This window comes from Lithobates pipiens, unplaced genomic scaffold, assembly GCF_037356315.1.
Source record: "Lithobates pipiens isolate NorthernLeopardFrog02 unplaced genomic scaffold, aLitPip1_a1.2 Scaffold_3, whole genome shotgun sequence".
NCBI lineage: Eukaryota > Metazoa > Chordata > Amphibia > Anura > Ranidae > Lithobates > Lithobates pipiens.
In genome coordinates, this window is record NW_027507790.1 from 5,539,650 (window position 1) to 5,553,895 (window position 14,246).

Here is a 14,246-nt window from a genome sequence, read left to right on the forward strand (position 1 = left end):
TTGGACTATCTATTGGTCACTTTGATTAAACCCAATTGGTTTTGAAGCTGTTTTGCTACATGCACTTTAGCAGCCTGTATTCTTTTTTGTGGATCACTGTTTTTACCACAGCACTATTGTCGTTGACATATGAATTACTCGTTTATTATTTTTAAGCCTAATTTTAACATCTAGATATGTTATGCACGTATGCACTTTGCTTTATCTGCTCTTAGTTTTTATTTACACTATTATTTACACTATTATATTCACGATACCTGCCTTTAAGATATAGGTTGTGTATTCAGTAATTGTTTTGCTCTATTTGGGAGCGCAACACAATTGATGGTTTGCAACCAGATTTGCATAATATGAAGTTCAGTAGGCTTTTTGCTTATTTCTTAGGTTCTAAAGTGTCGTTAGTGCTCTAAAATTGTTGAAATGTTGGTATTAAAGATTAAGGAGTGACTATCATTATTAACATTAATATTATTCATCACCCTTTTGTGCACTAATATTAAATACTGAATATGAATACTTTCTAAAAAAGCTCAAATTTAGATATACATACACGACTAAATAGGTCATGGGCTCTCAAGCCTTCCTGCCTGTTCAGACTACTCTGTACATATTTTCAAATAGAGAGAGAGAGTGTTGATTAAAACAGCTTTTGCTGTGGTTTGCCTTTAGAAGATCCAAAATGCTCTGTAATCCCTGTGTCGTGGGAGCAATCTGGATCAAATAGGATTTTTGTACTCAGTCTAAAATCCTTTTCATGGAGACATTTGAAGTTTTGCACTGTCAGGTTAAACTGCCCTCCACAAGAGAAATGGACACTGGTAAACAAAAAATTGTAGGCCAGCCCAGGATAACACCTACTGCATCCAGCATGACTCTTTTTGCGGCATTTCGATGTAGCACCCTTCTAGTGTAGCACAGGCTGCTAGGTAAATGTAGCCCAGCTCCCATGTAATCAGGGGAGCAGGGGGTTGATAATTAAAGCTGCTTAGTGTTTCACAGGCTGCTGCTCTTTTACTTTCCCCTGTCTTCTAGAAGATTCGGGCGCTATAGTGGTTGGAAGAACAGAGCAGGCTGCCTAAATATTTATGGGACTCCAGTCAATCCCTGGGGAGGTGTGCCCAGAAGGTGGTGAGAAAGCCCATAAACAGTCTGGGGCCTGAGCAGCAAAGGGCAGTGTTCCTTTGTCCAGTCCTGCAGGAGGAGACACCTGTGTAGGGCTCTGCCCCCTGTTGCAGGACCCTAGAAAAAGCCTTGAGGAAAACTATTTGCAGATACTGCTGATACGTGTCCAGGGATCAAGTTGGGTCTGGGGGAAGCTCACTGGATAGAGCCAGGAGAAAGTTGGTGGGAAAGAGTCCAGCTGTCCTAGGGTGGTGTGAGTCTACATCTCCCTCGCTGGGAATAGCTTGATGGATATCATTAGGAGGCAATGGATGATCCTGTGGTCATGTGAGCAAAAGACCCCAATGCTGAAGGAAAGTGGCTGTGTGAAGCTTTTACCTCTAGACAGAGTACAGGTCACCAGCAGCATAGAGATTCTGTGGGACATTCAGTGTGTACAGTGCAGCCAGCAACTTTGTACACTGTAACCAGCAGTTCATGCAGTGCAGCCAGGAATTGAGGAGTCTTCAAGTTATCCAGTTCCACTATTTTCAGGGTATCCCATGGTCTCTTTTCCTATCCCATTTCATAAATCCAAAAACAAAACAAAAAGAACCCTTAGACTGTTTCTGAACCTTCTGAACTTCTTGTAGAAAAATGAAAAAAATCATGTGTGCCTGGCTGTGTGTGTTCTAAGGAGAGAGATTGGACTGTATTATCCAGCACCTCCCACAATGGTGCACTGCACCAGTACCAAGGAATACGTAGCATATCATAAGCACAGAGTAGCACAGGAAGTCTTGTAGGTCTGGTATGGTTATTAAGGGGAACTCTACACCAGTTATTTTTTTAAATGGCGTGGGGGCCCCCGCAAAATCCATACCAGACCCTTGAGGTCTGGTATGGATTTTAAGGGGAATCCCGCACCAAAATGTAAAAAAAAAAAGACGTAGGGGGGCCCCCCAAAATCCATACAGACCTTTATTCAAGCATACAACCTGGAAGGCCAGGGTAGGGGGGATGAGCGAGAATCCCCCCTCCTGAACCATACCAGGCCACATGCCCTCAACATGAAGAGGCTGCTTTGGGGTGCTCTTTAATAAAGGAATTGTCCAAAATTATCTTCTGTCATTTTTACTTTTTTGAAACGTTTTTTGGTGAATGGGTATTGTGTGCCATGTACCCCATATCCATTCACATGTGGGGGTTGGGATCTGGGGGCCCCCTTGTTTCGCAGACTCCCACAGGCACCTGGAAGAAGTTGTGGAGATGAGGCCCTTGTCCCCATCAACATGGTAACAAGGTGCTTTGGGGGGACCCCAATATATATATATATATATATATATAAAATACAGTGCCTTACAAAAATATTCACCCCCCTTGGCATTTTTCGTGTTTTGTTGCCTCACAACCTGGAATTAACATGGATTGTTTGAGGATTTGCATCATTTAATTTACAGGACATGCCCACAACTTTGAAGATTTTTTTTTATTGTAAAGCAAACAACAAATAGGACAAAATAACAGAAAATGTCAATGTGCATAACTATTCACCCTTTAAAAATATAAAAATAAATATAAAAAAATACTTTGTAGAGCCACCTTTTGCGGTTATCACAGCTCCAAGTCGCTTTGAATAAGTCTCTATGAGCTTGCCACATCTTACTACTGGAATTTTTGCCCATTCCTCCTTGCAAAACTGCTCCAGCTCCTTCAAGTTGGATGGTTTGGTCTTGTGAACAGCAATCCTTAAGTCTGACCTCAGATTTTCTATTGGATTGAGGTCTGGGCTTTTACATGTTTCCCCTTAAACCACTCAAGTGTTGCTTTAGCAGTGTGTTTGGGGCCATTGTCCTGCTGAAAGGTGAACCTCCGTCCTAGCCTCAAATCACACACAGAGTGGTTCAGGTTTTGCTCAAGATTATCCCTGTATTTAGCACCATCCATCTTTCCCTCAACTCTGACGAGTTTCCCAGTCACAACTGCTGAAAAACATCCCCACAGCATGATGCTGCCTCCACCATGTTTCACTGTGGTGTTGGGTTTGCGCCAGACATAACGTTTTCTTTGATGGCCAAAAAGTAAAATTTTAGTCTCCTCAGACCAGAGTACCTTCCTCTGCACATTTTGGGAGTCTCCCACATGTCTTTTCCCAAACTCAAAACGTGCCATTTTGATTTTTGCTGAAAGTAATGGCTTTCTTCTGGCCACTCTGCCATAAGCCCAACTCTATGGAGTGCATGGCTTATTGTCGTCCTATGTACAGATACTCCAGTCTCTGCTGTGGAACTCTGCAGCTCCTCCAGGGTTACCTTAGGTCTCTGTGCTACTTCTCTGATTAATGCCCTTCTTTCCTGGTCCGTGAGTTTTGGTGTGTGGCCGTGAGTTTTGGTGTGTGGCTGTCTCTTGGCAGGTTTGCTGCTGTACCATGTTCTTTCCATTTGGTTATGATAGATTTGATGGTGCTCCTAAGGATCATCAAAGATTTGGATATTTTTTTTATAACCTAAACCTGTACTTCTCGACAACATTGTCCCTTACTTGTTTGGAGAGTTCCTTGGTCTTCATGGCAGTGTTTGGTTAGTGGTGCCTCTTGCTTAGGTGTTGCAGCCTCTGGGGCCTTTCAAAAAGGTGTGTGTATATATATAATTTTACTTCACCAACTTAGACTATTGTGTTTTGATCCATCACATACAATTCAGATTAAAAAAGCATTGAACTAAATTCTGTAATGTAACAAAATAGGCAAAAAGCCAAGGGGGGTGAATACTTTTTGCAAGACACTGTACACTGCCTGCACGCCACTAACTAACCTGCCTGCCTAATCTAGCTCAATCTATCTCTGTCCACACACATATATGTGGCCGCAGTGTAAGCAGCCTTATATAGTGTGGGGCTCTCGTAGTAGAGTGCGCTGTGATTGGCCAAAGCATGCAGGTCAGGGGGAATGCTTTGGCCAATCCTCACACGTCAATGCACTGCGAACTCGCAGTGCATTATGGGGCATTCTGCAGTGCTCTAATTTGCTGCGAACGCCCAATATGTTCAGTTAGTTTGAGAACAAACGAACACCCGATGTTCGAGTCGAACTTACATTTGACTCAAACCGTGGGCTCATCCCTACTCGGGATATTCAAAAGCAGTCCCACAGAGGGGTGGGGAACAGCAAACAAAATGCTAGCAATCTCCTTAAAAATAGCAGAACTGGGGATTCCCTGCAGATCACAAATGTGCTTGCAGGAACTTACACCTAAGGCTGGCAACAAAGGCAGACTGAAAATCCTGGACGGAGGGCAGACGGGAACAGCCCTTTGATGGACTAACCTTAGGAGGCAGGGGGAAGGAAGAGCCTGGCTGTTGCTTCTCCTCCCAGCTGAACAGGAAGTGCGTCCTGAGACCGCTTAGGCCAATCCGATCTCAGGACAAGCTTCCTGATTGGCTGGGAGGAGAATCAGGAAGACAATAGCGAATATTAATTGGCTATTGTCACACAACTGGGTGGGCTCAGGGCGAAGTGCTTTATGTATGTCAAAATTTCCATCCACAAGTTAAGGGGCAGTTGTTGAAGTTTTGGCATGGATAAAATGTCAGAGACACTGATAGATAATTCAGATTTACAAGTAATGGTCCAGATTCTGCTATTGATCGCCAGCCACAGACATATATTTCTATATGTGAAGCCAGCAGATCTAGGCACAGCTGCACAATGCTATATGACTCAAAGTATTGATACAGTAATCATGTATGTTAATAAAGATCCATATTGTTTGCTCAGTTCCTATAGATCCTTGCTGATCCAACATGTTATAGAAACATAATGAAGAATGTTAGAGTGGACTGGAAGATGACCTGTTAAAAAATGTATACAATGTTATTAGTAGTTCCCATTCCCTTTTATCACTTGTATACATATGACAGGGGTCAGTGGCAGGATGGGATGCCTACTGCTGGCAACCCACTTTCTTCTTCATTCTGATCCGTGCATGCCCAACTTAACATAACCCATGCCCCAATTTCAGCGGTCAGGTCCCAGATGAAAGGCACAGCTCTTCTGTCACCAGCACAGATTGCTAATTAGACAGGGCACTGGGCAGCTATTCAGCCTGGTGCCATCTGACAAGTGACACACAGGGCTACATGCACTAACCTTGGTCTGCTGCCAGTGACAGGTCCTCTTCCAGCTACAGTCCAAACACCATCTAGTAAGAGCGTTGGCCAGAGGCTCCGAGAAAGTCCATGAGTGCTCCGTGCCGCGAGTCTACCCTTTTTTGAAGCCAATTAGAGCCTTGTGCTCTAATTATGTACTCCTAAAAAAAAAAAAATAATCCATTGGAATCCATGCACCCTGCATGTAGATTAGGGTCCAGGCGCATGGATCAGGGGGCGCCTCTGGTCCAGGGGATGCCCCATAGTTGTGGGGAACATCTTCAGGACCCTTAGTACTTATTCACTCGTGTTGTGTTAGCTCTCTTTTTTTTTTCTTATTTTCTTTCCTTGTGAGCTAACTTCTGCAATAACCTTGTCTGTTAGCCACTTGTTAAAAACGAATAAAAACTATTGAAACAGAAAAGTTTTTGGGTTACAATTATCAATGTAATGTTCACACAGACCCAGCATTCATATTTTAATTATACTGCAGGTCTGGAAACTGGAAGAGACCCATACTGCAACAGTTACTACAGCCAGCTCCCCACAAGACTCGCCAGCTTCTTCTGAATCTCTCTGTACTAATCATGACCCTCCATACAAGGACAACAGCCCAAGAGTTGAAAGCAACACTCAGGAAAATGGACAACAACAGGCATGGAGTGAGAGGACAGAGTCTGTACCTGGGAGCTGATATTTCACACCAAGTCCCTCTATTGCCTCTTGAACTGTTGGCCAAAATGTTTTACTGGAAAACATTTACATAAAACTCAGGAAATTGCAAGCATTTTGGAAAAGGACTGGAGCTATGTACAGTCCATCAAAAGGCTGAGGAGTCTGAAGGTGGAAGAGGGAGGCATACTGCAGATGAGAAAAATGAACTATTTAACAAGTATTGGGGGCTGGATATAAGGATAAAAGAGCACTCAGATGAGTCAGAAAGGATACTGTAATCCTCTGGGCTGAGACAGTAGTAATAGTGCACTTAAAAATGGACCACCAGCATTAATGAGAGGAGATGACCATTCTTATTTCTCTTTTTCAAACAATTCTCTTCTAACTTCACACCCATAGCCTATTTTACAGTAGGGTTGATTTATAAAAAATAAAAAATAAAAAAGGTCTGTCCCATCCTTAGCATCTTGACGTTCCACCTGTTATCTTTCTAGTGCAGGATACATAGTACTTACGTGGGGTTCTCATTCTCGACAATAACCTGTGTTTTCCTTTAACTCTGATGTTCTTTTGTAATCTTTTTGCGTTTATAATTTGTAGGACCGTTATTTTGCAGTTCGCTGGCTTCACTCCCTAATTTTTTATGATACTATATCAAACAGCCTTTTATGTACTCTGCTTCTATTCTTTTCTCTTTGTTAAGTACTGGACTCCATGTCTCTCTTGGGATCCATGAGCAGGGAAGTGAAGAGTAATGATCTCTCTTAGTAGATAACAAGATTTCACAGTAATTATTATAAGGATTGGACTTTGTGGTCTCAGATTTACCTCCATTACCTCCTTATTTGCTCACTGCCCTTCCCTTACTTCTTTCTTCTTGTCTGTAAGTGCCGAGATGTGTACTTAAATCAATTATAAGAATCCTTGTGGTATTAGAGTGCCTATAATGAACTTCCATGCAAAATAATAAACTATAGATGTCATTACACTCTGAATACATGCTATGTTTCCGTACATTCAACATGACGTTTGAATTGTAAACATTGACCAAAAGTAAAATTCTTCAAAATTCAGTTTTGGACTGAGCTAGGTATAGGATAAAATATCGACATGCTGAAGTGATCATCCTGTGGAAAATATGTGATCTTCTAATTAGCAGAATAAATGGTCATTGAAAGAGCTTCAAATGCATCTACCATATAGAAGGTTAAGGATCTATATTAAAAGGCAGTTATTTAAGCGGTATTTTTCATCACTGGGTTGTTTAATTCAAGATATAAAAAAATGTAAAAAGCAGAACAGTATTTAAGTATACAGTATCTCACAAAATTGAGTACACCCGTCACATTTTTGTAAATATTTTATTATATGTTTTCATGTGACAACACTAAAGAAATTACACTTTGCTACAATGTAAAGTAGTGAGTGTACAGCTTGTATAACAGTGTCAATTTGCTGTTCCCTCAAAATAACTTAACACACAGCCATTAAAGCGTAGTTCCACCCACATTTTTCATTCCCCACCATGCAGTACTAATGTGCATTCTTAAAATAAATTGGCAATTTCTTTTTATTTTTTCTGTTCACTTACATGATTTATGCCTACATCTAATTTCACTTCCTCCTTTAGCCGCCACGGTGCCGTGCGTAATTTCCGGTTTTGCATTGGCTCCTGGGAGATCTTGATCAGCTTGGCATGGCACTGCTCCAGTAACATTTGACATTAGCGTCTATAGAAATTCTTGGTGAGCTTGGCATGGCATGGCTCCAGTAACATTTAACATTGGTGTCTATGGAAAATCATAGTCAGCTTGGCATGGCACTATTCCAGTAACATTTAACATTGGTGTCTATGGAAAATCTTGGTCAGCTTGCCATACCGCACTGCACATGCGCAAGATCGACAGGTACATGCTAGGTAGCCAGCATGCACGGAATCCAGGAAAAAGGACACTGTGACTTCAGATGCCCACTCTTGAGGTGGTCACGCTGTGCAAGAAAACGATGCTGCACAAATATAAAACTGGGCATAGTTTACAGCATACCTTTGTTACATTGCACGAGGCATGAGTATTCTAGGGTTATTTTTATCTTAAAAGTCATATTTCGGTCAGAACTCTGCTTTAATGTCTAAACCGCTGGAAACAAAAGTGAGTTCCCCCCTAAGTGAAAATGTCCAATTTGGGCCCAAAGTGTCAATATTTTGTGTGGCCACCATTATTTTCGAGCACTGCCTTAACCCTCTTGGGCATGGAGTTCACCAGAGCTTCACAGGTTGCCACTGGAGTCCTCTTCCACTCCACTATGATGACATCACAGAGCTGGTGGATGTTAGAGACCTTGCGCTCCTCCACCTTCCATTTGAGGAGGCTCCACAGATGCCCAATAGGGTTTAGGTCTGGATCACCTTTACCCTCTAGCTGCTTTAGCAAGGCAGTGGTCATCTTGGAGGTGTGTTTGGGGTCGTTATCATGTGGAATACTGTCCTGCAGCCCAGTCTCTGAAGGGAGGGTATCATGCTCTGCTTCAGTATGTCACAGTACATGTTGGCATTCATGGTTCCCTCAATGAACTGTAGCTTCCCAGTGCCGAAAGCACTCATCCGGCCCCAGACCATGACATTCCCACCACTATGCTTGATTGTAGGCAAGACACACTTGTCTTTGTACTCCTCACCTGGCTGCCACCACACACGCTTGACACCATCTGAACCAAATAAGTTTATCTTGGTCTCATCAGACTACAGGACATTGTTCCAGTAATCTATGTCCTTAGTCTGTTTGTCTTCAGCAAACTGTTTGCAGGCTTTCTTGTGCATCATCATTAGAAGAGGCTTTCTTCTGGGATGACAGCCATGCAGACCAATTTGATGCAGTATGCAGCATGTGGTCTGAGCACTGACAGGTTGACCTCCCACCCCTTCAACCTCTGCAGCAATGCTGGCAGCATTTAGATGTTTATTTCCCAAAGACAACCTCTGGATATGACGCTGAGCATGTGCACTCATCTTCTTTGTTCGACCATGGCAGGGCCTGTTCTGAGTGGAACCTGTCCTGTTAAACCACTGTATGGTCTTGGCCACCGTGCTGCAGCTCAGTTTCAGGATCTTAGCAATCTTTGTATAGCCTAGGTCAGTGATGGCGAACCTTGGCACCCCAGATGTTTTGGAACTACATTTCCCATGATGCTCCAGTACACTGCAGAGTGCCAGAGCATCATGGGAAATGTAGTTCCAAAACATCTGGGGTGCCAAGGTTCGCCATCACTGGCCTAGGTCATCTTTGCCATGAGGTGCCATGTTGAACTTCCAAAGACCAGTATGAGAGAGTGAGAGCGATAACACCAAATGTAACACACCTGCTCCCTATTCACACCTGAGACCTTGTAACACTAACGAGTCACATGACACCGGCGGAGGGAAAATTGCTAATTGGGCCCAATTTGGAGATTTTCACTTAGGGGTGTACTCACTTTTATTGCCAGCAGTTTAGACATTAATAGCTGTGTGCTGAGTTTTTTTTGAGGGGACAGCAAATTTACGCTGCTATACAAGCTGCACTCTCACTAGTACTACATTGTAGCAAAGTGTAATTTCTGCAATGTTGTCACATGAAAAGATATAATAAAATATTTACAAAAATGTGCGGGATGTACTCACTTTTGTGAGATACTGTATATGTTATTCTGGAGTAATAGATTTCTTTCAGACCTGGACAGAAGCAGAGAATCATACATCTGTCATTTGTTCACAAATTTTAGCAATCCATCTGCTAACTTTCAGTGGGGCTGATTTACTTAAACCACAGCGAAGGCAGATAGAGCAACCAATCAGGATTTACCTTTCATTCTGTTGAAAAATGAAACAAAAATTGGAATTGGTTGCAAAGTGCAACTTCTTCACTTTTGCTCTAAAGTTGTAAATCAGCCTACTGTCACACGTGAGGAGTTATTGGGTGTTATGGTGAAACATTTATTCTGCAAGGGTAAGCTGCAGCTCCTAGCCTTAGTAATGCTTTCCATATTGGGAAATGCCTTTAATTTTGCACAGTGGGGTTATAAAGAAACTCTTTTTTTTAATTTAGATTTTTTATTTTATTTTTTGGAAATCTGTTTACTCTGCATATATTAGGACGTCGGTACCAATGTCATTGGTTTGCTAGTAGCAGTTATATACAGAGGAACATCTGTAAACCATAATTTAAATGGTGTATCTAAAATTATAAAATGAGCTTTTTCTATAAATGCTACAGTATCAATAGTGTAATTCAATACCTTTGATATCATGTTAGTATTAAGACTGAGCTAATGCTTTTGGTAGAGTTTTAGGCAAAGACTGCATTGTACTTTGACATTTGTGAACTTTAAGAAATAGTTGTGGATAACTGTGTTGTCTGTGGGAAGATATTTATATGGATTAATGCAATTGTTACTAAAACTGCATCTGAATATTTATTAAATAAAAAACAGTAATAATAATTATTTACTTGTAGCGTTTTATTTTTTTTATATAATCTTTATTTTATTTTGTCAGAAGAAAAACAGAGTGCGACATAACTGTTACAAGAAATAAAAGAAGACAACAGTAAGGGGCTTCGGGTTACATGCATGAAAAGGGTCCCTGATACATATAGACAGTTTGTTCCATATGACTTCATCAAGTTATTCCCTCACCTCAGGGGGGTTTGTGATTCAGGGACCTTTATCGCTTAACAGAATTATGGTTTAGTTGTGGAGTACAGCACTTCACCTATTGTTTTTCGCATGACCCAAAGTGACAGGTATGAAAAGGGGGGAGGGGGAGGAATGGGCATGTCTATAACTTATCGCTTAGTATAAGCCCTTGTACACACGGTCGGAGATTCCGACAACCAAATCCGTCGGATTTTATCCGTCGGATTTTGTCCGACGGATTTTGTCAGAAACTGTTGTATACACACAGTCGGACAAAGTTGTCAGAAAATCTGACATGATGCCGTTATTTCGTTACGACGGGGCTATGTTCACGCTAGTAGCCAATAGCTTTGGTCTAGGAATTTGATCTGAGCATGCGTGGCACTTTGTCCAGTCGGAATTCTCTACACATGATCGGAGTATGTCCGATCGGAGCATTTTGCTGGAAAATATTTCCGGCAAGTTGGAAAAGTTGGTCCGACGGATATTCCGACGGAAACAGTCCGATGCAGAACACACACAGTCGGAATATCCGACAAAATGCTCCGATCAGACACATTGCGACGGAATCTCCGACCGTGTGTACAAGGGCTAACAGTGGTAGGTTTGGGTCATCAGCTGGCATCGGAGTTCGGGGACAATGGGATACCTTGGTCTCATCCTTTTCAATCATATGTGGTATACTGAGCTATTTGCCCCAGCGTGGCAACATATGTTGTTTGAGTTTTAGAAGATGTATAATGTATCCAGGTGGCCCATATAGCATAAAATGTATCGTACCTATCTTTGCATTTTGCCATCCATTCCTCTGCCGCCATAATAAAATTGAGTACACGTACCCATTCGGGTCTCCCCGGGACCTGGGTTGACTTCCAGTGTATGGGAATCAGATGCCGGGCGGCATTCAGAAGGTGGGGGAGTGTTGGAATCAGACAGGAATTATTATTATACATCTACACAGCTGTTTGTACAGCCGAACTCAGCCATAGTGATGCCAGGCAGTTTCACGTGTGTGAAAGCAAGGAATGTGACACAATTTGAATAGCAGAATGAGTTTCTATTCAGCCCCCCTGGAATGTACTGAACTTCAAAGATGATATGGCGCCGGCTTGTCTGCAAGAACAGGGGACAGCTGGTGGGGCGTCCGAGATCAAGCCACGAGATAGCAATCCAGTCGGAGCAGTTGCAATTCATGGGCAAACACTGCCCCCAGAGGCCAAGTATGGCAGGACTGTTAGCCTGGGGGAGGAGACGCCCCAGAGACGCTGATTGGTCTACGGGAAAGAGTAGGATGGGCTATGGGGTGTGGTATGGCTGAGGTATGTTTGACAAAAAGGGTTGCGACCTGAGCTCTGTAGCGGCGAAGGTCCGATAAGTATGGCTTATATTGTACTTTGATTGTATGCTATGTATTATTGTAACTTCTATTGATACCTTATGCACGCTGTATTATTTCCTTGGGAAATAAATAAGATTTAATTGACCTTTAGACGTGTATTGATTTCATAGCCAAGGGTGGTAGCATTGTGGTATTAACAATAACATGTGCTCGGCGTAATAGATTGATAGATTAGCTGAACTATAGGGACTAAACAAAGGAATACATAACTGATAATAATAAGACTAGACTGAGTTGATCAGTTACTTCATTTGGCACCCCAGAAGGCGTGTAAAACTTATTTTTACACAGAATCCACAAAAATCTAAAGTATTTTTGTTTGAGTCCCTGTAAGCACAGATGCTCAGACACCCAGAACTGAAAGTCATCTCTAGTGTGGACAATATTGGCGCTGGCTCGCGAATTCTGAAACCACGCTTGGATGAGCAGGAAAATTCTGTGAGATATTTCACTGGTATAAACGCACGCGTAAAACCTGGTGAGAATTGTGACGGATATATATATATATATATATGTACATTATTGTTGTGTTTGCTGCAGAAACTGTAACCAGAGGGTAAATTGGCGCACTGGCGAGATAAGGGACTGATCATCCCTGGTTATGTGATATAACCGCAGATTGACAGGATAAATCATACAATTTTGAGGGAAAAGTGGAAATATCCACGTGATTGTGAAAAAGCGTTCTGTCCCAAAAGAAATTCCCTATGACCTGCTATCGGGTAGAAGGACATTGAATAAGAGTGTGTTCTCCTAAAGAAATTCGTGGGTAAACGGATTTGTATTTGTTTTTTTTTTTTTTTTTTTTTGTCTGTATGTGCAGTGGGACTACAGGTCAAAGCTAGCTTCTAAACAGCTTCCTCTGTGTCTTTGTGTGTTTGGTATCTGATTGTTTAGTGTATCGCTAATGCACAGTGTTGGTTAGAGAGTGGCAGGAATTACCATACATCTTTGAGGAAAAAGTGGGGGAAATATAGGTTTTTATTTCTACACACGTGAGAGTGAAATAGCTCTGGTCCAATAGAAGACCAAGGCATTGATTAAGAGTGTGCCTTGTGTCTTGTATGCTGTAGAACCACAAGTCACTGGAAATTTAAACGGTTCGTATCTTTTTTTTTTTTTTTTTTGTCCATTTGTTATCTGTTTTCTTTTGTCTAAGCAACTGGTTGAGCAATCTAGTGTGGATAGGCTAATTAGCATATCAATGGAAGCCATTGAAGGTTTCATTAGCAAGCATGGTGGGATTAGATTTCAATTTACTCACGAAGGTAAATTAACATATCAGTTTAATGAACTTTTAAAACAATGTAATACACATAACAGTCGCATATTTAATAGATCAAAAAAAGGCAGGAAACAGAGAATGGCCAATGCCTTATCCATGTTAATGAGAATGAAAGAAATTGCGGAACAAAAAGAATTAGAATGGTTTGCTGATAGAGAAAAAGTGATGGAACAGGTAAGTGATATATCAATCAGGATTGAAAAGGCTGATGCGGATGCTTGTAGTCGGATTAAACAATTAGTGGCTGAGAAATGTGTATTGCAACAGAGATTAGATGAATTAGAACAAACGTGTAAATTGAGAGAAAGTTGCATTGCCTCTTTGAATCAAAGGGAGGCTGAGAATTTGCAGGGTATCACAAGGCTTAAGGCACAAGCAGCCATAATGGAATTATCCTCCAAGTGTGCAATAGTGGAGGTACCCTCCACACATGCTCAGTGTATAGAAAAGCCAGAAGTGAAATATGAAGAAAACCCGTGTGCTATTATCACTGCAAATGATAGTAATGTGATGGGAATCGATGTGGAAGAAGCAAATAAAGGTGGGATAACTGCACTTGAAATTGACTCAGGAGTTGACACTTCGGATGACTCCTCAGACAACGAAAGTGTAAAGTCTGTGCATTCCAATCGCAGTAATATTATCCAGCAATGTGGGTTTCCAGCGCCATATGCTAAAAAAATGGCCTATGCAGGGAAACCAGAACTAAAATGTTTTTTGTGTAAAAGGGGGGGTCACATTTCAAAATATTGTCGGGCGGCGAATAATGATATCGAAAGGAAATTATACCCGAAAACGACCCCAAGGCTTCATGTGTGTTATTCAGCCAGGTGGGGTAGCCATCCACAGCATGGAACCCATAGTAATCAAACCCATTTCCCGTGTAAAACGCAAATGCGGGGTCTAGAAACTAAAAAGCAATATGTAGGACAGTTGCTTAGAGTCAAAATGGAGATAGACGCATGGTTA

General features: G+C 41.8%; 1 protein-coding gene across 1 annotated transcript in view; it reads left to right on the plus strand.

Moving 5' to 3' along the window:
• P2RX2 (purinergic receptor P2X 2) overlaps nt 1-9,485 on the plus strand; it is a 71,800-nt gene extending 62,315 nt beyond the window's left edge. The window contains exon 12 of the mRNA XM_077461190.1: nt 5,741-9,485. Within this exon, the coding sequence (XP_077317316.1) occupies nt 5,741-5,941 (201 nt within the window). The 3' untranslated portion in view covers nt 5,942-9,485. The remainder of the gene's footprint in view (nt 1-5,740) is intronic.
• Nucleotides 9,486-14,246: the final 4,761 nt, after the last annotated feature.